Source organism: Protopterus annectens, chromosome 2.part2 (assembly GCF_019279795.1).
Source record: "Protopterus annectens isolate FY-2018-M chromosome 2.part2, PAN1.0, whole genome shotgun sequence".
NCBI lineage: Eukaryota > Metazoa > Chordata > Ceratodontiformes > Protopteridae > Protopterus > Protopterus annectens.
The window spans coordinates 353786947-353814307 of NC_056730.1; the positions used below are offsets into that span (position 1 = coordinate 353786947).

A 27361-nucleotide genomic window follows, 5' to 3' on the forward strand; every position below is an offset into this window, starting at 1 on the left:
TTAACAGACTTTTAGTTGAAAAAGTTTCTGTTTAGATAGGTAGTACCTTAAACGGTTATCCTGGCAGCCTTGTAGAAAAAGTGTTATATGCATATGTATCCATGTGTGTGTGAGAGAAAGAGAGAGACACATGAAATACAGCAGTTTCCATAGTTAAGTATTTACTTATTATATATATATATATATATATATATATATATATATATATATATATATTCAGATTTTGAAGTATAGAGACAAAAGCTGTGCACTGATACAATAATGTACTGTTCATACCACAAAATTCTGAATAGATTTTCTTGTTAGTGCACACTTATTAAAATAAACTTTACATAACATTACGAATAAAGTCTCTTTAACTTTGTATAAATTCTAACTTGGAAAAATCTTAGAAATATCTTTCTGATGCAAATTACAGATGTTACAATTTTGAAAGGCTGAATAGCGAAATGCAAACTTATGAAAATGGAATAAATATTCACAGGTGGTATAAAACATTTTTTTCACAGTCCTACTTTCATTCAGGTAACCCGTAGTAAAAATATCTCCATCCCAGCTTCTGTTATATTTATCGTATAATACAAATATGTAATATCCTGTTTAGGCAAATAAATACACACCTTGTTATTAACACATTTTTAAAATAACTGACACACTTAGAGCTGGTAATTCAATAGCAGCGCGAAGAAAAGTATGTCCAGCTTAGTTAATGTCTATAGACTTATACTGGGGGCTCATAAAAAAAGCCAGAGATGTTGAGTAAGAGAAACGCTACAGATGTCAATATGTGCATAAAGAACAGAGAAAAATGTTAGCAGTAAAATGGAATGATACAGAGTGTAGATATTTTTTGACATTATGGAAGAAGGCTTTGCAAGCTTTCATTAATTCTCTGCTACTCCACTGTAGTTTCCCATCACAAAGCAGCCTTCTACTGAAGTATTTGTAAAACAGCTTATACCAACTTTTAGAGAATCTCACTCTTAAGCTGACAATTGCATTATTCAACTTGTGGTTAGGTGAGACTTTAAAGGAATGTTGATTCACTTTTCAGACTTTACTGGATTGATAAGTGGGGATCGGGTTGCACCCAGTGTTCCCTAACCTAGGAACAAGGCACAAGTGACACAACCCTAACCTAGGAACAAGGCACAAGTGACACAACCTCCCAAGAAAAGTACCACAAAGATGTTCAGTCAGGCTCTAAAGGTTATCCTTAACATAATGTTTCTGTCAAAAAATGCATCAAATGTAGACAGTGGCACTTTCGTTTTAGTTTCATCATTTGGACAGTCACTTTAAAATAAAAAGGTATCGTGAGAGTGGCAGAAGCAAGAATTTTTGATTAGAGTATATTACCTCTTTGTTACAATTTGCAATACCTAGCGAACACCCAAAATGCTTGCTTTTATTTACAAACCTAAACAATATGTCCTCCTTAAATTTAATAGTCATTTTTTTACAAAAAATATAAACTTTCTAATAAAAATTCCTAAAAACATCATTGTGTATCTTATATGTCCCATGGTGAAAATGTGCTTTTTGATACACTATGCAAAGTTCTGCAGAAGTTGCAACACAGCAGAGAACAATATTGCAGAAGACATACTGAACTCAGGCATCTGCTGCATCAAGGTTTTGATCTTCACTAGGGCCTTCCATGTCTTTCATCTGTTTGTATTTTCTTTGAAAGAATCCAAGCTGAAACATCAACACACAAACAGAAATATTTATTAGCAACTGCATTTTAGCATAATTTAATGACTGTCAAACAATTTTAGATTTTTATGAATTTATGATATATAAAGAAGAAACCGCTGCTATCTGAAGGTCCAACTCGATAAGCAAAACACGAAAAAACAACTTTGTATAGAAATAAAAACGAGTGAGGACCACCACAAAAACCAAAAAACGATTTATTACATATGAATTTGTGAATTTCACATTGCATGTTACAAGGTGAACATGACTCCATGAATTCTCATTATTCCGCACATATGACAATACTTTGTTGTCATTTTCACCCTTTTTAGGTTCAAACTTTCCATTGGAAACTTGCCAGTTAAATCTGTTTCAGATGAATGTGAGTACTTAATGCAGACGAGCTTAAGTTTAAAGGTGATGCGCATAGCTACAGATGTAACTGTTGCTAGTCTTACCAGTAAGACAATGAAAAGGGCCAGAGCAGAGGATCAGCCTCATCAGAATTTTTTTTTTGTTTGGATTCCCACCTATTTCTCTTTTGTGAATACTTAACAAATACCTGTCTAATACACTTGTCTTCTGACTACCACTTCTTTGTTATTCATAGCTTCCTGCAGGGGCGGCTCATGCTATAGGACTGCAGCCCCCCCAACTGTAAAATGAATAAAATAATTTCCCCCACCGTGGAACATAAAAAATAAAATTAAAAAAATTTCTGGACTCCGCGCATGTGTGCTTAGTTCCTGACTGCTGTGTTAGGCAGACCAGAACTCCACGCACGCACTCATGCGTGCTCATTCCTGAGCTCTGGACTGCTCTGTTAGGCAGTCCAGATAGGGAAGGCAGGAAACTCCACCCTTCCAGCCCAGAGGTCTGTGCAGTGATGACCACACAGACTGGAAGGTCACTGGACTGCATCACCCGCAGGCTGGAGGCTCTAGCCTCCTCATGTCTCCCGGGGACCCAACAGCATGGCTATGGAGGACTTAGCTGGGCTGTTGCAGAGTACAGGATTGTAGGGTGTGTATTATGGAGGACAGAGACAGGTAGGGTGTTTATGGAGGAGTGTGTGTGTAAAAAAGCTCCAGTTGCTACATGGTGGTGGGTAGAGAATAAGGCTTGAACCCTGTAACCTAGGTCCAAGTGACAAGATCCTGAATTCCCTACCCACCACCATTTATAAAACATTTGCAGATTTTTGCCTCATATTTGTTCTGTTCTGTTCCTCAAAAAATATGTGGTTTCTGTATTTTTGTTACTTAACACAGCCAGTGGTGCAGTGGTAGCATTGTTGCCTGACAGCTACAGGTTGTCTGGTTTGATTCTTGGCTGGGGTGCCTTCTGTGTAGAGTCTGCATGTTCTCCCTGTGTTTGTGCGTGTTTGCTCTGGTGTCCTCAATGGATATTTGTCTCTATTTTTTGGACTGTATTCCCCCATTATTGGCTTTGTCCAGGTTTTTTGTGCCAAGGTTGACGGCTATGGTGATAACTGAACTCAATGAATATGTTTGGGGGCTGCATTCCCCCATTAATGGCTTTGTTCAGGTGTTTTGTGCTAAGATGTTGACAGCTATGGTGAGAACTGAATTCACTAAATGGTAGCCATTTAAGTTTCAGTCTTCCTTTCTTTCATAAAAAAATAGATGATTTGGCATTGTGGTATGTTGCTCTGACTGTTTTCCACATGGTCCTGGGTTCAATACTTGGCACTGAAATGTATGGTGGTAACACATCATTTTATTCCAGCAACGTTCCAACATTATACAGGCAATGTTTAAAATGTGTCCCTAGTTTATGGGCTTTTGTCCCCCCCCCAAAATAAATTTTGGCTTTTTCCAGATTTCTTGTGCTGCAAAGTTCAGAAATACAACTGAGTGTCGAGTAGATTTTTCAAGGAGCTGAGAGCTGCAGGGCAACAAAGGTTTAATGCTGCTTATGCTAAGTCTGCTTACATTGTTAATAGCACAACAGGTAGTGTACTTGCTTTTGATGCAGAAGACTGTGAGTTCTACTCCCACAGTAGGTAGATGCATTGCTGACACTGTACTCTGTTGTAAAGGGGATGAATGCTGCAGTCCTCTTTGGTGAAGATACCTAGTAACTTTGAACCTGTTATCAGTTTGCCATCCATTCCCTATTGCGATATTACTAGCTTATCATTTTTTTAATGCAACATAGGCAATTTATTCCTCAAGGGCAACAGGCACTTTATTTGTAGATGAAACAATTACATATAAAGTTGTTTGCTAGCAGTAACCTCTTCATTAGTTAACCGATTTCTTTAATATGGAATTATTTAGATGACTTTTACTTCTTCAGAGATCGTGCATATTTACTGATACTGGTGGACTGCAGAAGTCTGAGTAGACTTTTATGATGGAAATGTTCTGAATTGGGAAGTTTTATCATTATTGGTGCACACATTTTGTTTCATTGTTTACTGGAAAAATATTCAAAATAATAAATTTAAAATTCCCTCTAACAACTGTACTGTATTGTACAAGGAATATAATTTAATACAGTCAGGAAGGTGTATCAAAGAGCATGTGTATGTTTCATGTTCAAGGGGCCTATGATTTGAAAACAGCCCCAAATTAATCTTTATCTACCACTGGCAAAATGTATTTTCTTTGAATGTGGGTTTCAATGCTGTTTCAATGAATGTGAGTTTCAAGGGCAGAGAAGTTTTAATTTTAAGTCTATTTTCATTGTGAGACTGCATTGCTTTGTTTAGCAGATATCTATTAGGGTTTGTGCTGTAAAATATAAAATAAAACTTTCAAATGAAATCCATATCATCGCAGAAGTAAAGCAGTATGCACATTACAGTTTTATGCAAATGGGGCGAAATAACCAAGGAATGGGACATTGGAATGGCTGCAGGGGGGATGCTCATAGGTTCATAGGTTGGTACTATGCTATCAGCCCTAGGACCTATACAAGCCAAGCCATAACAATTCCCTGGTTATTTCTTCCCACACTATTTACTTCCCTGGACCCCTGTCTAGCAGGGCGACTGACGTGATCCCCGGGGTGAATTTCCTTTCTCCCATCCAATCGTCAAGGTTCCTTTTGAAGAGGGCCAAAGAGGCACTCTGCTTGACATGTATGGGCAATCTATTCCAGAGTCTGGGGAGTCTCTGGGTCAGGAACCTATCTCTCCAGCATGTTTTGTTTATTGTGATGACAAGGTTTAGATCACTGGAGCATGTGGCTCTAAGGGATTGGGATTTCTTTAAGTGTAGCATGTCCAACAGCTCTGGGTTTGACATGGCCTTGTATGTTAAGCAGAGATTGCCTCTGAAAAGATGATATGGGACAGAGTATAGCTGGAGTTTTTTAAGGTGGTCAGCGTAGGGCATCTGCTTTAGGCCTGTGATTCTTTTAGTGAGGTATTTCTGCGACCTTTCCAGTTGTTGCAGATGTCTTGAGAGGTACTTACCAAATGGGGCATTGTATTCTATAATGGGTCTAATGAGGAATGACTACAGTGGAACAATGACCTCCTTTTTTCTGGATGAAAAGCCCTTAGTGATGAGGTGTGCCACATAGAAGGATTTCCTGACTGTTGTCGCTCCATTCGACCATGATTTTGTGAGGGGGGGGGCAGCAAACTCAGACAGCCCCGGCTGAACTATACCTCTCAACTGTCCAGAATTTTGCAGAATTAATAGATTTTTGCTTCTTATTTTTGGTTTGTTCCTCATAAAATTTTTGTTTTTTTGCCAAATCATTTAGGAATGAAGTCACTAAATAATGACAGACATTGAGTTTCAGATGTCATAACCTTCAGAAAAATGCATGCTAAAGCAAGACCTGTTATTTGATCAACTGTCTTAAGTTTATACAAGAGCAATTTGTATGCACTGTTTGTATGTTCCCCCAATATATTTGGCCTTGTCCAGATTTCCTGCATTAAGAGGTTGAGAGGTACGTGCAAATAAATTGCTTTGTAGAATTAGGAATATCCAAACCTCTCTACTGTCCCCAATTTTGGCTCAAAATGTTGCTCTCCCCCTAATAATCCCTCTGCAAAATGGCAATTTTGGAAGAAAACATGGAGGGTTTACAATTATAAATAACTGTAATGATCAGAGTTATAGATTACTTTTATTTCAGAAATGCATGTAGATGCTCTTATTTTGTTAGTTGCTCAAGTTAACAGTACTAATTTTAAAAAGGTGTCCCTTTTTTGACAGGTTCCCAGCTATATTGTGTGGCAATTTTATATTTTTGTATAATATATTTGGTCTGTTTTTCATAAAATTGAGGTGTTCTAGCAAATTAGTAACAAATCATTAAAGACTGAAGTTAGAAAATAATGGCAGACATTTGAGTTTCAGATTTCATACCCTTCAAAAATTTATACTAATGCAAGACCTACTACTATTCTATTACCTTTCTAAATTTATAAGAGCAAAATTTAAAAATTGTTTTTATTTTTAGGCCTGTGTCCCACTTCTATGTATGACTTTCTCCAGATTTCTTGCTCTGAGGTTGAGAGGTATGAGTGTCAGAGCCATCACCGTCAGCCAAAGACATTTCAAACTGTGATCTACTTGTTGCACCCCACTCCCCATTGTAGTGGCTCTGGATGTGTCCAAGCAAGGCAAGGAGCAGTTATGCAGTGTAAGTGTGCAGAGTATTCCCCCATCCAAGGTAGACCACAAGTACGACCGTGGCTTTTCATCTGTCTTTGATTTTGCAGAATGTTCTAGTTTTCTGTCATATTTTTATACTGTTGATTTATGCTTCTTATTATTCAGAAAATGCATGCTGTTGCAGTGCCCTTTTTCTCTGTATTAAAGTAGCAATGCTTTAATGACCATCAGGTAAGCTTGTCGGAGATTGTAAGATGCAAGTAAGCTTTGATAAGCATACTGTCAAAGACTTAGCAACATTGAAAGCCTTTTCACTGTTGCCATGCAGAGAATATTTACATAACTAGATAACGTATAAGCCTTAGGTATTGAAATGCATATGACAGTATTTGTAATAAAGGGCAGGATTACAGTATTTTCAGAAGCTCATTACATTTGTTGGAGACTTGCAGTTATCTTTGCAGGCTTTACCCGTAAACTAAACAGAATGCCAATCTATCATGTGTGGTCCATAACTTGTGCAGTAATCTTTTAAGCAATTTATCCTGAGCTTGTTTCTTGTTTGCTGTTCATTTTTTACTTTGATCATGTGTTCCCCATGAACAAGTAGATAGCTGTTGTCAGGCAGCAGGTCTTTTTTGGATAAGAAACATTTTTTACAAGTGGGGGTATCACAGAGTTTCTTACTTTTGGCATGTTACTTGGTAATTTTATAAAGCGGAATATAAGTTATAATTAGAACTGCAGTGCAAGGAGAAGTGGTTTGAGCTGAGTGCTGCTTGTTTTTTATATTTGATTTTAACTGGCATTCCAGTAATGTATTTAAAAAGCAATTTATTTTTTCATGCCTCACAACCTTTGTGTTTCCATCTAGATATTAAGTAAGTTTTCATGTAGCCAATGCATTGAAATATTTTTTTCTTTTACACTTCATTTTGTCTTGATTGGACTCTCGTAATGACGGTTTGGCACCCAGGGCAGCGTATTTAATTAAAGTTCCAATTGTTGTGGTTTTGAGCATAGCCCCACCCCTTTCTAGTTGCTCACACCCCTTCTCATTGGCCCTACCCATTCAGCTGTCTCCTGCAGCCCCCCCCCTTTAATTTGAAGTCACCAGCCACCACTGGCTTCCTGTTAAATCACCTCTTTTCTCATGGTGTGTAACTGTTTATCAGTGGCTCTACAAAATGTTATGGAGGATATCTGCTTCCTTTTATGTCAGTGTAAACTACATTTTTCTCAGTTTGACTAACTTCTTCCCTGCTCCCTCCAGCTTTATCGGTTATGTTCATAGTCTTGCTCTGAAATTGGGAAATGTGTTAATTTTTGGATTGTTCAAAAACATTTTTTTTTTCACAGCAACACTGCTACAAACTGCAGAGATGACTGAAAACCACAGCGAGCTGCATTTCTCGGAGGTGCAGTGGCTTCTGAAATATTTCAAATTGGGATTAGAGTGACTGCAGTCAGCTTCTTCTCTCTTTACATAAAAACACCTTATAGGGGGTTTCTGCTGAAGAAGAGTTTCTGACAGAATATGAACATTTAATGCACAACTGTCAAATAGGTCTGCCCTGAATGGACATAATTCAAAAATAACCACAAATCTCTACCTGTCTTATTCACTGTGTTCTCTTGTACTTTCTGAATATTATCACTTGTTCTTTAAATTTTACTGCCATTTTGTGAGAACCATAATAGCTTTCTATGACGATCTGTTTTGTTTATATGGTTTTTATAAAGCTTCACTACTTCAGCAAAAGCTATTTTGAACATTTCCTATTTTACAGTCCTTTTTATATGCTATACCACTGTTTTTCTGGGTCATTTTTTTATCAGTCAGACCACATAAATGGAACTTTAGTTGTTGTTGTGTCTTTCGGCTTTTCCCGGTTAGGGGTTGCCACAGCGGAACTCCGGTCCGCTAATGATTGGCAGTAGATTTTTACATGCCGAGTTGCCGTCCCTGACGCACAACCTTCAACGAAGGTACGCCCATTCACACATCTCTCCACACAGAAGACGCTCTAGCTGAGAATCGAACAGGACAATGTCTTACTGTGAGACGACAATTCTACCGCAGCACCACCACCTGAATTTGTGGCTATTCTTGTTATGAACTGCTGCTTATTTCTTTCTCTGTGTCTGACTTCTTCTCTGACCTTTTCACTATGTGTATTTAAGACTATTAACATTTAGTGTGTATTTATAGAAGAATAAGATATAAGAAGTTTCAGTGACAGATGAGTTTTCAAAACCTCTGTGAGGCAGATGCACTATATGGCATTGGTGAGATTAGCTCCTGCTGTAATTGCACAACTGCTGCTATCGTGTGGCTAACATATTCACTTTGCTGAATATACCACATTATCTGCTAGTCTCAGTACACCAATACTGCATATTGCTACATACTCAGGAGGGCAATAGGTTATAAATTGGACTGAATGGATCTGTGTTTTCCTTCTCCTGACAATGCAATGTATGTAATCATCTTGTCTTTTCCTCCACTTTGTAAATAGATCTGTTAAAAGAAATGTATAGTCAGTACTGGCATTTTCTGCCTCTTGAATAGCCTTTAACGTTGACTTTCTCTTTCAGTTTCTTGTTACCTCTATGTATCTTGATATGTACAGACCCTTTTCTCCAGTTTCACTCTCTTTCTCTCCTATACAGAATAAAACACTGAATGCTGACAGTCTAATGAAGATTTTTCAGTGTACAATGGTTGTTTGACTGTCACAGTATCCCAGAATTGCAGTTAAATCCCCAAACCAGCACCCCATCAAAAAAAAAAAGAAAACTCCTCTTCTCTTGTTCTTAGAAGTGTAGAAGCCACTTGAGAAACCTTGAAAAAGCACCTTGCTACAATTGCTATCAAACACTCGCCTCACACTAAGCAATTGAGCCGAGCCATAAATGCAGTATCTGCATTAAATTTTAAATGCTGCTACTGCACACCTACATCACTGGCATTGCCAGTTGGGTCCCCCTTGAAGCTTGCACCCACGGTAGCCATCTCCTTTGCCCCACCATAATTATGCCTATGATCCTGACCTTACTTCATTTTGCATGGTCCAAGTACTGCATCCCCAAGGTTAAGAGAGATAATATGACAAAGAAAGAAACAGCTGACAAAACAAGAGCTAGTATGGAACTACAGATGTTAGCACAATGGAAGTAGCAGGATCATTGACTTACAGTGAGTGTTACTAAATTTGATACATTATGAGTTCTGCAGCAGATCTGAATCAGGAAAGTATACTGGAGACCAGCCTTTACTTGTACCGGAGCATACATCAGAGATCCTAATAGAGAGGACAACCTAGGACAAGTAAAGTAGCAAAGTGTCTGATATAAGCCATAATAAAGATGACAAACTTCAAGAAAAGAAAACATGAAAAAAAATTGTATAACTCCAAAAAAAACTTAAAAAAAACATGACTGCATATTTTTTTTTATGTATTTGCTAAGTGAGGATATAGTCTGTGCCATTGTGAACAGTTTTCAGCAATGAATCATTTTACAAGGGCAAGGATAAATGCAGCATTTTAATCTAAAATGTTTTGGGTGTAGAAGGCACAACTTTTTTCTCCTGACACTAAGATATCTTGGCAAGCATTTCTTCTAGCACTTCATAGCACTGTCACTTTAGGTCAAGCTCTATTCTGCCCTCCATTTTTTACCTTGACTATCACACAGTCAGTGGTCTCAGCAGTTTTTCTTGCAATACATAGGAAGCCATCATCAGCCACACCAGTGCCAAAACGTTGCAAAATCCAAGTGTAGGTTACCCCAACACTGGCCTTCTGTATCTGAGTCATGGACAACTTTTGATAGGGATGTTGGCTTCCTCCAAACATCAGTCTTCCTCTACCATCAGTACCCCTGAGATGAGTCCACCTGAGGCGGTCACTGTTGACATTATCCCCTTCAATGTCAGCCACCCTCCCATTATTAACACATCTGCTATCGGGTCCACTGCACCACTGGCCTGAATTAGAGAAGCTACAGATAACAGAACTGCTTCAACTTGTCTGTACTGAGCTATAACCTCAGGTGCCAGCCCAAAAGACTTCCTGGTTTACCTTTTTAGGCTCCCTCCAGCCCACACTAGTTGACAGGGCCTAAGACAAATTGTAGCTACACCTCCTTATGACTCAGGTCACCAACATTCACTCATACTGAAATAGCCTATGATGCAGCTGATAAAAGTAAATAAAGTTGGCATTCCCTGCTGCACTTAACATTACACCTTCTAAGGATGACAGAAGCTGAAGATGAACTCAAGATCATGAGATAGGAACCCCAGTCCTTTTCTTCTGCAAGTGTTTTATCCCACCCACCTAAGAGGATCTTTTCAAGTTTCCAGAACAGGCCATCTGGTGCTTTGATTACATAGGAAGCAGCAGCAGCAAACTTAGCAATAGCAGACCTCTAGACAGAAAATGCCATTGAGCTAGGTCTTAGTTAATAGTTTCTGAAACTAGTGTCTTTAGCAGAGATATAGTTAACTATTATGGTGTCAGTGACAATCTCTGATCTGTTGCCCTGACTCCATAAACTTTTGACTTGAGGAGTAAAAAAAGGCTGTTCCCTGATCTGGCATGTTCATCTAAGGAAGCAGCCAGGAGCCAGGTCTATTCTTCATGATATATGCCCCTCAACTGTGAATTTAACAAAAAAACTCTTCTTTCCTTTTAAACTATAGAATACTGCTTGCTACAATTGTAACAAGCTGCTGCTAGGGTATATGCCATACACAGAATGCTAACATGCTTCAGTTCTGACTGCAAATGCAATACTCAGTTCTGAATGCTGATAATGCTCTGAAGACCGATCAGATCAGCATGACACCTTTCTATTACACCCCCTGATGCTTTGCACCCAGGGCAGCTGTCCCTTCAGTCCACCCTAGCTATGCCTCTGGTCCTTGGTGTACACATATAGAGATTTTGGAGTCAGTAATCAGTCTATTGTATGTATAGCTGCTAAAAATAGTATAACATGTATTAAAACAGTATTAAACCAGAGAAGAGTCCAAACAAAATAGCTCTGTTTTAAAACTGCGATGTATAAACAATGGAACCAAATGAGCTATTTTTATTTGTTTTTTATTTTATTTTACATTTGTTTACTGTGAAAGCCTGTCTGGACAAAATGTTCTTTTTCAGCAGAGGTCTGGGGAGAAAAGCTCCACATTTACAGATAACAGTACGATACATATACAACATACAGATACAAATGTTGATTCAATCTCAGATACAAGTACAAAATGAAAAATACACATTATACATTTCACTAATACAACCATATAGTCTAGGTAGGAATAAAAAGAATAGCAGTACTGTGACTGAAGGTAAAAAACAAGCAAATTAAGTATAATATGCTTAGTAGGGTATATTATTCAAATACAAAAATAACTGGTTGTGTTCTTTTAGCTCCCTTAAGACATATATTTTCTATGTTTTCAGATAGTAAAAATATATGGGATATACTCTCCACATGACTGGCACCCATGGTCATTATGTTTCCTGGTGAAGGTTCCAGAAGATTGGAGGTGAGACAGTGAATTTCTCTCTTCAAAGGAGGAGGAGTTAAATGGCTGAAAATACAGATGCATGACTGTAACTGTAGTGGTGGAACTAAAAATATAATCCAGATACTATAGAATCATATTAGTAAGGTAACTTAAAACATACCTGACCGGATTACCAGGGATGTGAATCACTGTGATTAAATATAGCTTAGTTTGATCTTTGTCATTGTTCTACATAGGAATTGTGTAATGAATTGGACAGAGCTGGAGTGAGGGTAAAGGTGACCTTCTGGGTTAGTAACTTGTGCAGGGTCATAACACTAGCAGGCAGATAACAGTCAATTCGTAGAAGGGGCACAGCCAATACAATTATCCCAGGGATACAATTCTGAGCTGCCTGGTTGGTAATTTTTCTTTGGGCTACTGCAAAGTAGCTGACAGAGATGGCACTCCTCTAAGCTGATAACACCAACATCCTCCATACAACAGAATTTATCCTTTCAAGAAATGAATAAGATTCAAAATGCTTTATGAGAATGATGGATTGAATAGAGTTGGGTGGTTGTTCTTATGAATAAAACAAATTAATATAGTGAGCTCATTGAATGATACTGACAAAGAGAAACAAAAGAAGTATGATTCTCATATTTTCAAAGAACACTGCAAATAAAATGTCCTATGCGTGAAAACTGGAGAATCAGCATTGGAAATCAGTCCATTAATAAAATAATTGACCCTGAGCCTGCTTTCATCTATCTTAAAGGGCGAAATATTAGAAGATTTGCAGAAAGACATACTTTGCCAACTACAGAGTCAAATGCTGGCACCTTTACCTGCATGTGTCCAGGGTACAAGTACAGTGACTTTATGAGTAAGAGAAACAGCTTTTATTGTCCGAACTAAAAAAAAGAGTTATTACAGCACAGCACGAGATGACTGTAAAAGCATGTTTGTCATTTACAAGGACAGTTGCACAGCATGTAGATCATTCTACATAGACAAGACTATCAATTTCCTAAAGGTAAGGGATACTGAACACTTATCAAGACATCTTAATAATCCACTAACTAGACATGCTCTACACTGCAGAAAAATTGAGAAATTTGTGTTCCACATACTGGAGAAAGTAACTACTGGAACAATTGAAGGCAATACAGGAGCTATACTTGAGAAAAAGGAACCAGAGTGGCAAATTCACCTAAAAGCTTACTGGCACCCAGGACTGAATACAAACTGCTCCATCAAATTTGTACTTGAACTTAGAAAACTGAACCATAACAGTCTTTACTAACAGTTAGACACTCTCCAGGATTCAATAAAATCTGTGTAGGTTTTGTGTAGAGCCTACACAAATGTACCCATGTACACAGCCGTGGCTCCCCCTCGGCAGTGCACCTTGCATATTATTTATGGGGCACTGCCGAGGGGGAGCATAGTAGCAGGGATATTGAGTCGTGCAGACAGAAGTGTAGAGGCTATCCAGTGGTCGTGGAAGCCTGGTCAGAGGTTATGTACAGGGTGAGGCTCACTGTAATGTTCCCTGCTACTGTTGAAATGTGCTGTGAATTAATAGTTTGTGTTTTAAATTTCTAACTTTATTTTTTTTTTTCTCTTTTTTTAATGTCCACTTACATATAGACTGATAGACATCTAAAAATAGAAACCGAATGTAATTAATCATATCTATTATTTTTTTAATGCCCATTTGTGCGGTGCAGCATGGAGCACAGCAATGCCAAGCTGCACTTACACATACACAGCAGTCCCCTTCCAGACATCTAAAAATAGAAACCGGAAGTAATTAATTATTTATTTCTGGTTATGTTTAAACCTGTTTGTGCTGCACAGCACAGTAGCTTAGTAGTATATGTGAAGGTGTACTAGTTTATATACCACTGAAGTAGCTAAATAGGTAGAGTGACGGCCTAAAGCATTGCAGGTCCTAGGTTCAAGTCCTTAGCAGATACACCATTTGCTTAATGTAATGTAAATTTCCATTTAATTTAAAAATAAAACTTTTACATTTGGAAGAGCTGCTCAATACTAAGCACTGCTTAAACATGATTAATGGCTACTAATGTTTGTGCTGCTAAGCTTTGCTAAAGCCATGGTTTTGCGAGTTTTTGTGATGCTCAGCTCCACTTAGCTAGTTTGCATGATGCTAAGCAACATGGCACTTTTTTGAATGTTGCTGAATGACGTGTAATGCAGTGAAAACAGGCCTATATTAAAACCAATAGATGGGAATTCTGCAACAGTTGTTCAGAGTCTTTCTAACTGTCAGTATGCCAGACAGTGTTGGTGAGGGTGTGCGTTTCTGGCCACAGAGATGGGGTGTGCAGGAGTCTAGGGTTTTTGTTGGGACTCCTGATATGTAATTATGAACCTAGGCTACTGCAAGATGATTACCAGGGCTCAGACTGTAAGGCTGAGACCTGGGATTGGTTGGACAGGGAACTTAGCAGTATTACTGGTATGCCCTGCACTGGTGAGCAGTGTCGTCACCACTATGATGAACTGAAGCGTAGAAAGATGGGAGCGTTGGACACCTGAGTTCAAGAGGCCAGAGCTGGGCATGCCCCAGACATATGTAAGTATTTCTTCTACTATTTTACTAAAATGCAAGCTGCATCTGTGCAAAACTGTTATGCATAATGGTGTGCTTCTCTCCCAACAGCTGCAGTTGAGAGGGCTTGCAACATGTAGTCCCATGCCGAGTACCTGGCCAGGTTGCTCCATGTATGTGGTACGTATGGATACATTATGCTAACTGTAGTGCAATAAACAATAAACATTAAAAACTGTACTGCAATAAAGAATAAACAATAAAAACTGTAGTGCAATAAAGAACAAACAATAAAAACATTAGTGCAATAAATGGCAATTAGAACTGTAGTGGAATAAATTAACAAAAACTGTAGTGCAATACACAATAAACAATACCAATAACAGTAAGCAAAAAGCTGTAAAGCAGGATTGTGGTGTCATAACAGAATTGCAGTAGAGCTGTATGCATTGCATGTCTATAGTAAGGTTGCTGCAGTCAACTGTAATAACTGTTGAATGCAAAAGTAATAGCCTGAAAAATGTACTGCACAACTCATAGTATGGTTCAACGCTGTCTCCAGGCCATTTTCAGTCACATAATGCTCTCTTTTCCTCCCACTTGAGGAACAACAGGTATATGGGTGAGTTAGCCCACTTTATGGGCAGAAATTGTGTGTAGACTTCACAGATAATTAACAACAATACCAATGAAGTGTTAAGCAGGATTGTGGTGTCCTAGTTACATCCTGTCTTAATATTTGCAGTAGGGCTGTATTCACTGCATGTCTGGTCTAAGTTGCTGCAGTGAATATTTATTTGTAGTTTGTTTACCAGGATGGTCCAATGGACCATGTGGAACCTGTTTTCAATGGAGTCCTGGGGAGAAAAGCTTCAGAAAATACAAATATTGAAAATTACAAAAATTACAAAATTGCATAGATTATAAAACTTACAGATTAATAAATGAGTTAGAAAATTGCATGTAACAGTAGTTGCAGTAATATTGGTGTTTGAGGGTGCAGATGCATGAAAAATACTTTCAAACAAATGAAGTTATTACTAGAGTATGATAATTATGACAATGAATGAAAATTGAAAATTGTTGCAGAAATTACAAGGCTATAGGAGGCTATTAGCAGATGTGTTTGGTATAGAGATGAGTATAGTCAAGGAAGTTATGAAGGATGGGAGCAAGAACATTCCCATTGTGAGATAATCTTACATTATTTGCAGATGTCCCCTGCAGTCACAGCTTTATGATTACCTGGAATGCCATGTATTTTCAAATCCATTTACAGAACACCTTGGTAGTCATGTACGTGCACATTATGTGAAACTGTTCTGTGCAGTTGTATACCTGCATTTGTTAGTGCTTGGCCCATAATGTCCCCCGCTAACAGCTTGATAGGTATGTACATGCTACATCAGCTGTGGAAGAATTGTAGTCACTGCAATCACAACTGACATTGCATACCTGTAGAAGTATGTATTACCAGTCTTTTTAGGGATATTTATTTATTTTATTTTACATTTGTTTACTGGGATGGTCTGACTGGGGCAGAGCCCATTTTTAGTGGAAGCCCAGGGAGAAAAGCTCCAGTCAATGCTTAACATAAAAAATTGTAACCAAATAATAATAATAATAGTCATTAAAGAGTAATCATAATAAAATAAAAATAAACAGTAATAAAACAGAAACATGATATAAAACACACTAACTAAAGTGCATTAAAAAAATTACATAAGTTAGCAAAGAGATTTACCTAATAGGAGCATGGTTAACAACACTTCACTGGTGTAAAAAGCAGGTAAGAAAGGCAATTATTTGTAGAGGATTAGTAGTACCTCAAAAGATAACTTAATAGAGTTATAAATCCTCATCACAACTAAACTAACTGTGGATATGTTAGGGACTAACCTGGAATATTGCATGTGCAAAGCCATGATTCATATAGGCGTATTTCGAGAGACTTTATTAATTGATTGAGGTTGCTTATGGATCTTATACTATGAGGAAGGGTATTCCAGTTCTTTGCAACAAAGTTAGAGTAAAGAGAGTCCCCTGCTGTGTTGTGTGATTTGGTAATCTCTAGCAAATCTTTGTTAGTTGAATGAAGATTACGATTATTAGAGTAGGGTTGTAGTAGATTTTTCAGAGATGGTATATTTTTAGGATCATGCATTATCTTGTGAGCCATTATTAACTGGTTGTAGTTCAAAACATGGGGTAATTTTAAACAAGAGAGAGTCTACTATGGCATTGATGAGCTGTATGTGTGGATTCTGTTCCAAATTTAGCAGTCTTATTGTAACGTTTCCAATTTGTTTAGTTCCGACTTTTTGAGGTTGGTGAATATAAGGGAGGCATATAGAAGTGAAGAGAGGAGGTGATTTCTTGCTATAGCTATCATAGTAGTGTCTGTTAGGAATTTTTTGTTCCTGTATAAAGTTCCCATTTTATGAACTTTTTTGATAGGGTTTGAAATGTGTATGTCAAATTTTAGTCTATTGTCGATTATGACATCTAATGGTTTTGTCTGGGGTTCTGGGAAGATCATAGTGTTATTACTGGCACTGCTATAAAAGTTAGCTGGAAGATTAGCAGGTTTAGATAGATGGAAGCTCATAAGTTTAGTTTTATTAGCGTTGAGAATGATTTGTGAGTTTGCTAGCCATGTTTCTCTATCAGAGAAGGCCTTTGGTGTAACTATTTGAAGTTGGTTTATTATGAGGGTCAAATCATCTGCATATTTTGTGATACATGTTGGAGAAGAGGAAGTAGTATTAAGTTAATTTATGAAGATGCTGAAGAAGAGGGACCCCAGGACTGAGCCTTGATGGACTCTAAGTGTGACTGGAAGAAGTGGGGATAGGTCTTGCTTCCATTTCACTGTTTGCTGGCAACTAGATAGATAACTTTGAAATAACAGCTGTGGAACTGATATTATGATTTTTTTTACAGTGCACAGTCACTTAGTATGAGAAACAGTATCCAATGCCTTAGACATGTCTAAAAAGACTGAGGATACTATTTTGCATTCATCTCCGAATTTATTTATGGTGCTAGTGAAATTTAGAAGAGCTGTAGTAGTGCTGTGATGTGGTTGAAAACCATGTTATGATGATGAGAGGAGGTTATTATTTAAAAGATATTGAAGAAGTTGGAAGTGAATACATCTTTCCAGAATTTTGGAGAGTGGTGAAAGTATAGCTATGGGTTGGTAATTTGTTAATTCTGTTGAATTTCCTCCATTGTGCAGTGGAGTAATATATGCAATTATCCAAATATTTGGTACATATTGTTCAGTAATTGAGCGGTTTATGAGCATTGACACAGGGAAGGAAATAGCATCTGCTGTTAATTTTAAGTATATCATCTCTCTCTCTCTCTCTCTCTCTATATATATATATATATATATATATATATATATATGATATAGATATCATCTCCAATGTCAGTAATAGCATATTTTTCTCTCTCTCCCCACCCCTTATCTTCTTTAATTTATTATTGTTATTTATTATTATGATTTAATATTAATATATTTTGTTAAACTAACTGTTGGCCTTATGGGTTATTTCATACTGGCTTGCTGTTAACATGCTTACTGTTATGTTACTTAATGTTATGTTACACATAATGTACTTTACTATGTATTTGGATTAATCAATATTATGTTCCATTCTGTTAATATTAACTACTTTACTACAGTGTGTCAAGGTTGGCCGGTTCCTCATGATCTGCCTACCTTGCTTCCTCTAGCTGTGGCACTGGGTCCCGGCATGTCTGGAACCCAGCCTGGTGGTGCCCCCTCTGCTGTCTCTGCACTACCTGTGGCATTGGGTGGTACTGCCCCACAGGTTGGGACTGGGCCCCCTCTGGGAGCGGTGGTGGAGGGGGAGTTGTCACCTGTGATGAACTGCTGAGTTTGGTGCATGGGATTGTCATTGGTGGGTTTGGACGATGCCTGCACCAGATGGAGAGCATGCTGACCACACTGGTGGTGCAGGCTCACCCCAGAGCCCAGCCTCCACCACTGCCACCCTCATGGCAGTGACAGAGCAGTACTAACAGTCCCATGGGTGGAGATGAGTCATGCTGCTACCTTGTGGAGGCATTTTGGACTGCTATTCCAGAATACCCTCCCCATCCAAGGTGTTCACCCCCTTCTTGTGTCACACACCACCCCTATCTGTTGTCTTGTCTGTCTGCAAAGGATTTCTCACCTACCCAACTTACCCCCCACATGTACCTATGTCCCTTCCCCAACATTCCACTCTCACCTAAAAAAAAAATGGGCACTGCATTAACCTGCCAAACCACACAGCTATTAATTGAAACAGGTGGTTTAAGCAAAACCTAGTAATTGCAAGTTACAGTCATTAAGTGTGTTTAAGTGGAGCTGTGCATCGTGCCATGGCATGCAAACTTGCTTAAAGAGTAATGGAAAAAATGGGAGTGTACCTTGGAGTCTGGTGCAATAGTACACCACTAGAAAGCCAAACACATAATAATGGATGTAAGTTTGGTCTCTAATAGCAGGTAAAAGTGACCTTTTATCAGCAACATTTAGAAATACACCTGCTAAGGCATTAATGGTGAAATACATGTTCAACTGGTACCCTGGTGCAGAAATACATCTATATAAAGCCATGTACATAATGATGGATGCAAAAAAAAGTATGTCACAGCTTGTATATGTACACTTTTTCTTGCAAATACACCTGCTGTAATGGTAGCTCAGTCTGTTAAATGTCTTGCAAACAGTACATTTTGCCACACACAGTTCTGGGTTCAAATCCAGTGTCATGTAGCATGTAAATTACATTATTGTGAAGCCAGCAGTTAATGACTGAGTCATGCACTTTTATCCACACAATGCATTTCAAATGAAATGTCTGTTTTTCACTGATGGAAGTCACAGGCTTGCAGATAGGAGCACACTTCACATTTTCCTGTAGCAAAACTATAAGTTAAAGTGTCAGGTCATGCATTAATATGCATTCACAGAGGATTTTAACTCATGTAATGCAAATGAGGCCCACTAATATTAGAGTGCAGTGCACAATCCTTTCATACTCTCAGTGCAGATTAGCACAGCTGCAAAAGTAACATACACATATGTAGCCCCTGCTTGTAACAAGGACTGCCAGCATACATGTTCCAAATGAGTACCAGATTGTAACACATGGCCTGACAGTTGCACAGATAGTGGATATAATATTATATGTATCCCCTGTGTTGCTGAAGGACACAACAAACATGTACCCTAGTACTCTGTTAATGATACTATTGCCTAACATACTTATCTTAAACACATACCTTAATTGGAGTGGAATGGGTACCCTCACTAAGGCTCTGCCTGTACAACAAGGCTGACATAGCTCCCACAGTTACTCTTACAGCTTGTTATCCTCCAAATGTTCACACTGTCTGACTATTACCTGCAGCTGCAGCCTGTAGCACACACATCTCTATGTAAATGTAGCTGCTACAGACCTACCCTCTGTGATGGCATAGTCTCCTCACCCCAGTAATGTCCAACAGAACATATCAGAAAGGGCTTCTAATCTACATGAAGGCTTTATATCTTGTACAGTGCTAGCATGTCATTGGCTGATGATAGTGCAAATCAGCTGTGTTGGCTGCAATTAGCATTTCAGAACCACAAATTGGTTAAGAGGCAATCACCTGCTAATGAGAAGCATGTTAAAAAGGCAAAAAGCTGGCTATGGGAAACCATTCACACAGAACACACATTTGCAAAAACTTAAATAACACCACATATCAACAGAAGAGTTTTACACTCCATCAGGTATCTAACCTTTTGGTTTAAAATAGGATGCAGATGTTTGAATATACTTACTGGGAATAGGGATTACAGCATTAAGTCTTTCTTAGAACTGTGATAATGACATGTCATTGATCTCCAGATTTGTTAGACCTACAGAGGATGTACAGTATATCAAGGGTTGAATGTTTTTTGTCAATGTGGCACACTGGTCTTGTGTGGCTGTCCCTTTATAGTGGTTGCAGTAGCACACTGCTATTTGTTTGGCAGTGTTTTTTGACATATTATCAGGGGGGTTGCCCCTAGGGGATACACTACAATAGACTTCAATGTTGGGTGTATGATCATATAGCAGTATCTGTCAAGGCACTCATGGGAACAGCTGACTATCACTAATATCTTAGTTGTAGCCACACGCTTAGTATGTTTGCACACTGTGGAATATGACATGTGTGATCATGTAGTGGATACTGCCACCCATTCTGTTCTTGCTGTGTCTCTACATCGTGTACTTTCATGTATGTGATCCTAACATGTGCTCCCATTTTGTTGTCTTTCAGGACATGTGTATTCAAGATGCCATGCACCTTTCATGGATGCAGAGAATGATATTATACTGAAAGGCCTCTGGTAACACCATGAACTCCTACTGTCCAGGGACAGGCAAAACAGTGAACAGCAGGCACCACTGTGGGCTGATCTTGTCCGTGACATGAATGCCACATGTCAGCAGAGTAGGACATATGAGCAGGTTCAACACCCCACAATGGAGATGATCAATGCTGCATGCAGAAGAGCAGCAGATGTAGCCAGGGACAGTGGCATCACCAATGGAGGACCTGCAGTGGAACACCCATTGTCAGCCACTGAGGAATTCCTGGAGAACCTAGGCACATGACAGCTCCCAGGCATCCATCAGACATTGTGGATGGGAGTGCCACAGTTTACATAGCAGAGGAGCATGCAAGTAAGCTTAGTTTGATCACCATTGCAATACTGTAGCATTCAATGTGTTAGGGTGTACATACTTTTACATGGGTGTCAGGTCTTTGTTCTTTGGGGGGGTTAACTGCAGTTTGACTTTCATGCTCAGATTTTGACCAATATACCAATTAACACAGTAGTTACTGTAAATGTGACATATATGGACGTATTAACTTGTTGTGGTGCAACATGCGGTGGTACTGACATTACCTCTACCTCAACTTTTATTGGCCTGAATTTGTCCATAAATAGACTTAAAGGGAAAAGTTATGGACATTCAGAATTGCCATATGGTTGAATTACCTGAAGTCCTTAAATGGTAATTTGCATATATCCCATGTCGCCTCTAATACAAGAGGTTTAAGGAATTGCACAGTGGAAAGTCTAGCTTTGCTAGATTTTTCTTTTTGTTTGTTAACTGATTGTTTTTTCTGTGTGACCTTTTTACTCATTGTCTTAGCCAATTTTTCACAGGGCCGTCAGGTATCGGACAAGGTCATGGTCCTGCTCCTGGAAAGCACAGCACTGTTTTGTTATAGATGTAGGTTTACAGCACTGTAATCCCTAAAGTGTCATCTCAGGCCTGCTGTCTGGATTGCTGTACTGTCGGCATAATTGCCAACTGCACAAATATTTTCTGACTGTACACATGTTAAGAGGCATACCTATGCCTTGTAGGTGTGATCACACTGATAGAGGTGACAGTATTGTCACAACATTACAGATTGCCATATGTGTCAACTGTGCAGAGTCTTCACAAATGTCAACAGTGTGCCTCATTGTTGCTGATGAGATGGCTGTGTAAACAGCTTTTGTTTACAAGTAATTATAACTCATTGTGGGAAAAGTAATGTCCTTTTGTCCTACTATATGAGGTTGGGTTTTCAACAGGTCTGTAATAGTGACAACAGTGTATAGAGCTTTACACATATTGCAACACAGTACTGCAGAGCCTAACAGTGCAGTTATTAATGCAATGATTTTCTCTTTCTTATCACAGGTAACTGGGGGGGGGGTGGTCTCTGTTCCCTACACAATGTGATGTCAATGTCTCTTCACACTCTGATGATGATGGTGGCCAGAGTGAGGGACAGGTGGGGATTCCAGGGGCTGAATCTGTGCCAGAAGTTGACATCCCTCGTCTGCCCTCATTGTCACTGGACAGAGTCAGTATGCCCACACATACCCAGTCCCCAGAGGCCAGAAATACTGGACAGTCAGAGGGTGTGGACATTGAACAGGAAAGTGTGACAATTATGGCTCCAGTGAGTGTAGACACTGGCCACAGCCAGACAGCTGGTGAGGTTCCACACAGGTGGATTAAAGGGGTGCTTGTAGGAGGCCTGCTGCCCACTGCTGGGCCTGTTGCATGTGTCACATCACTGGTCACTCAGTGCATGTTTTGGGCCATCATGGAGGCACAGGCACCTTTTGAAAGGAACTCCAGATGTATGCTTAGGGTTATGGATGCAGCACAGTCTGACATCCATGACTGCCTCCATCACATTGCTCAAATCCTGGATCAGTTCACTGATGCAGTAGAAAGAAGGTGGGCTGAGACAGACTGCAGACTGTCTTGGAATGCACAATGTCTGTGCTGGAACATCTGGTTGGAGTTGAGCATCGGACTCATGGAAGTACGTCAGCAATCCCATCTGCTGAGAGTCCATGTAGCCATGCATAATCACGCTCACATAGTGGCAGCACATCCAGTGCTATAGAGGAGAATGTGCTGTCCACACCAAGATGTGGCAGGCCATGGGCTCGTGGTCCTGGGCATTCCCATGGAGGACACAGTCCTAGCAGACAGCAGTCACTGCCAGGTACTAGCACTGCTTCTGACGTAGGTCATGGAGGTGCCAGTGCAACTCCTGGTAGACCCATTTCCCATGTTCGGGCCTGAAGGCGATAAACTGTCAGCTCTACCATGCACAGTTCAAAGGTGTCCAACATACACACATGAGGGCTAGCACTGAGCTTGACTGTGTATACACACACACATTCACACACCACTTTCAAATGCAGGACACCTACAAACACACACGGCACATATCCATGGTTCATCTTGCCTGCTTCCCTTCCTCACTCACACACATGCTGTCAGCCTAGGCCTCGTGCACCCCCACAACATACCTTGTGCAAGTGATGATATCTGTGCCACATCCCTGTCATCCTCATCATCAATGCAGGGAAATTATGCTATGTGTCTGATGCACAGGGTGACTGTATAAATTAAAATGTGCTTGTGTAATGTAGTGTTGTTTTGCCATGCCACTTGTACTGGTTACTGAGAGATACTGTATGCTAACATTTGTAATGAGTTAGCCACATAATGTTGTGTACCTTATGCTGTATGATGTTGTAATGGTTGTATATGTACACCGTGAAAGGTGTGTCAGGGACCTGTTGGTGGATACAACTATGGATACACAGTGGCAATTAAGTCATAGACATCACAGCACAGGATGGAATGTCAGCACAGAAGAAATATGTCATCAGCAAGGTACAGCACTATAGGTGCATGGCTCCATAGGTTCATATGTGTATAACAGGCTAACAAGGACAATGGCATTATTCACTGTACTCATGGATCCCTCTTCTGTGAAAAGGTCTGATACTCTTGATAAGTGTCATCAGGGTTTTGGGAGCTAACACATCTACAAGCTGTGGTAATGGAAATGACCCATCTACAAATTTCCTGTGTCCAGTACAGACATTTGTCCGACACCAGTTATGATTGTCTTGTTTTGCATCCCACTGTGTAACTTGAACACGATGTGTGTCACAGCAGATGTGCTCTTCACATGCATGGGGGGCCTGTTACATACAAGGTATACTGTTTGTGTTACATACCTGTCTCTCTAGCATGTACTATTTATACCACAGTGATGATGTAGGCGTGTAGAACAGGTAAGATAGTCCTGTCATGGATACGTGGGAAGTAAACAGTGGAATTTCACACCTCCCTGTATGGCAGCAATGCACATCCCCTCCAAAGTATCCAAGGTATCTGTACAGAGCAGAGACAGACAAGTTAGAGAAGTGTAATATGTATACCATGTGAAGGTAAGGTGGGGGTTTACACAGGTATTCTGCAGTTGGACACTACCCAAGCTGTGTGTACTGAAAGGACACAATTAACTTGTGAAGACTGTGTTAAGCATGGGAGTCCACTGAATTGCTGGTGCCTGGCAACTACTAATGCTGGTCTCACTGACACCACTCTCACATAGGATACCATGCTCTGAAACATTTTCTGTCATCACAAGCTAAACATTACTATGAAGCCCATCATGAGAAGAAGGACACAGCCTGTTTGTTCATCCACATAGCTGTTCCACATCATAAAAGGCTCTATAGGTGTGACATACCCTTCTCCAGGTAGATGCTTTAATTAGCAACCTGGGTACTAACCTGGCTTTTGCATGTATAATGCCTTCTATTTCAGGGTTGGTGGTATGTCACTAGGGAACTGACAAGATGGTGATTATAAGCACTGCTGTAGTGCCACAATATAATGTGCAATATCCAGTGACATAAATGTCAAGATTTGCTGAAACAATCAGCACACTGGCGGTGAGCCATCATAGGTGACAATTTCAATGCTAGTCATACATCCTGCCCTTTAACAGATTAATGGTGGATATCTGCATGACATGGCTGTGAGGCCTACTGCTGCGGACTGACCACCTTTGGTCAATGTGTGTCCACCTGCCACATGTCCTACGCATGTCATGCTATACAGTTATGTACCTGGAACACATATCTGTGCTTCCACATCATGTCACACAACAACGAATGTGCTGTCTGGTTGCTTGACAGGCATCGTACACTTGTGAGGCCAACATAATGCCAGCAGAGTTGAACATGTCCTCTATGCATGCACGGGCATCCACATCTTCACTGCAAGGTGTGCCCACAAAGACTGTATATCAGGCTGTCAACCCCAAGGGTGTGGCAGCATTATCCTAACTTTGCAGGACTTGCTGATGACATGTTGGGAGTATCCACACCCCTCTAATCCTATGACACACAAACACACTGTGTGACAGATGTGAGTGCATTTCAAACCTTGCTGCCATGGTTTCTCCAACAGCAGTCATTACATATGGCAATGAGCTTTATGTCAACATGCACAGCTCACATCCTGCACCACCTACACCAACATCAAACACACTGGCATTTGTGCAGCTCCTTACCAGAAACATTGCCAAACAGCAGACACCTCAGTACACATAATACTGCATGCACCACTCTCTCACTGGTCAAACATCTGAGGCAAAACACGAAGTCACACCTCTTAGTCATAGGTGATTACGCTGTGAGACACATTGATGTCTGTGTCAAGTGGCTACATACGGAAAAGATCACAGGTAGCTGTCTGTGTGTTGACACAATAGGCCATACCACACATTGCTGCAAATCAGGAAATATCAGTTAAGATAATGTTGATATCATAATTTTTGCAGGCACGTATGACTAGGGACATACGCCACCGGACTGTACACAGACATATAAATGGACTTAGCCAGCTTGCGTCTCTCACGAGTATGTGCAAAGCTTTCAGCTGCAGTTGACCCTCATCTAGGATGAAGGCTCCATACACGAGGAAATTGATGGAAGTCAATAATTGCCTTAGTGTGTGGTGTTATTGCAAGGGGATCTACTACATGTCTGCCTGGGCTGCCTTGCTCAACAGACATCAATGCTTCACCAGTGAAGGTCTTCATCTCCCACCCCTGAGATATGCAGTACCGGCCAAGGCTACTGACACTCCTACAATGCATCTTAGATGCACTGTTGAGGGAAAAGTTGGCAATTTTAACACCATTGTGGTTATGCTGCTACATGCTGGGTATGGCAACACTGAACCCCACTCTGTGAAAGGTGTCCCCAACCTGGAATATGTAGGCCTGTATGCAGTCAAGGACATCTGGTACAAGGCTGTGGATAGCACCACAACCATACCAGACTACACATCCATCCACATCTTCAGACCTCAAAATGACAGTGTGCAAGGTAATGCAGGTGATGTATACATACTCATTAAGGATAGATACACATCCAGAGTTTGTGAAACACTGTGATTTTTTGGTGACAGTGCAGGTGCCATTCAGTACTGGAAGGGCACATAATCAAGCAATATCTGGCTACAGGAGCAGCAACATGAATCCAGACATCCATTGTGTGTATTTGTTTGTACGTGTGTCTATCAAGATATATCATTACACCATGGTTTGGGGTGGCATTAAGTGACCATGAACTGTGTTGCTTAGTCATGATGCAGCTCACATGCCCAAAGGTTAGTCCAACTCCTTATTTACACTGCCCTGGAGCAGTGTCGTGTCATCCTCACAAGGGGAACAAACGTACTGCATCATGTGTTTACTAATATGGGTGACCACTGCAGTCCCCCAATGTGAGGTCCTCCCTGGTGGGATCTGACCCCAGATCAGTCTCATTAAAACTACCAGCACTAATCCCCCCCTTGCAGACAATACAGACATATATTTCAGCAAAGCCATCTATTACGTCCTGTGGGATGGTTTACATAGCTTGACGGCACCTTCCCCCTCAGATGGGACAGGCAAGTTTGAAGAGCTCTACACCCATGCATTATGACAGCAGCATTTCAACTGCATGAACTTGACTGTAAGTGACAGGAAGAATGCAGGCTCCTCAAGGCACAGTGAACCTGCCTTGTGAACAACTGCCATTATAAGGCTGTTTAATAAGAGGTGGACATTACTGTGTGACAGTTGAAGTAAGGGTGCCCCCTAAAATAGATGCACAACCTCCTCAGCTAAAAGAAGTACATAATGTTGTTGCAATGTTGTACAGACACAGTAAGTGACAAAATTAGCCACCCACACAAAGCAGAACCACAATGCACAGTGTAGTTAGATATGTGACTTCAAAGGACAGGCCCAGATTGTCGGTGAACTCATACATAATGATGCCACATACAGTGGGTCTGTACTCATAGCTAACCTGTAGTCCCACAGGTTCTGTGTCGACTTCTCTCCCCTGTCTCCAATACATGTGACACATGACATTCCTACAACCTGTCCCATAACTTCCATATCTACAAAGCAGGTCATAAATGGTCTCTCTATGGAGGATACACAACATCTACTGGACATGCTAACATCCCAGGTTGCATCCTACATGAGATCTGAAAAAGATTACAGACATCG

At 40.0% G+C, this 27361-nt stretch overlaps 1 protein-coding gene across 1 annotated transcript in view; it reads right to left on the reverse strand.

The window, feature by feature from the left end:
• Positions 1-243: 243 nt before the first annotated feature.
• ITGA2 (integrin subunit alpha 2) overlaps positions 244-27361 on the reverse strand; it is a 2089078-nt gene continuing 2061960 nt past the window's right edge. Inside the window, exon 29 of the mRNA XM_044064418.1 lies at positions 244-1701. Coding sequence (XP_043920353.1) covers positions 1615-1701 — 87 coding nt within the window. The 3' untranslated portion in view covers positions 244-1614. The remainder of the gene's footprint in view (positions 1702-27361) is intronic.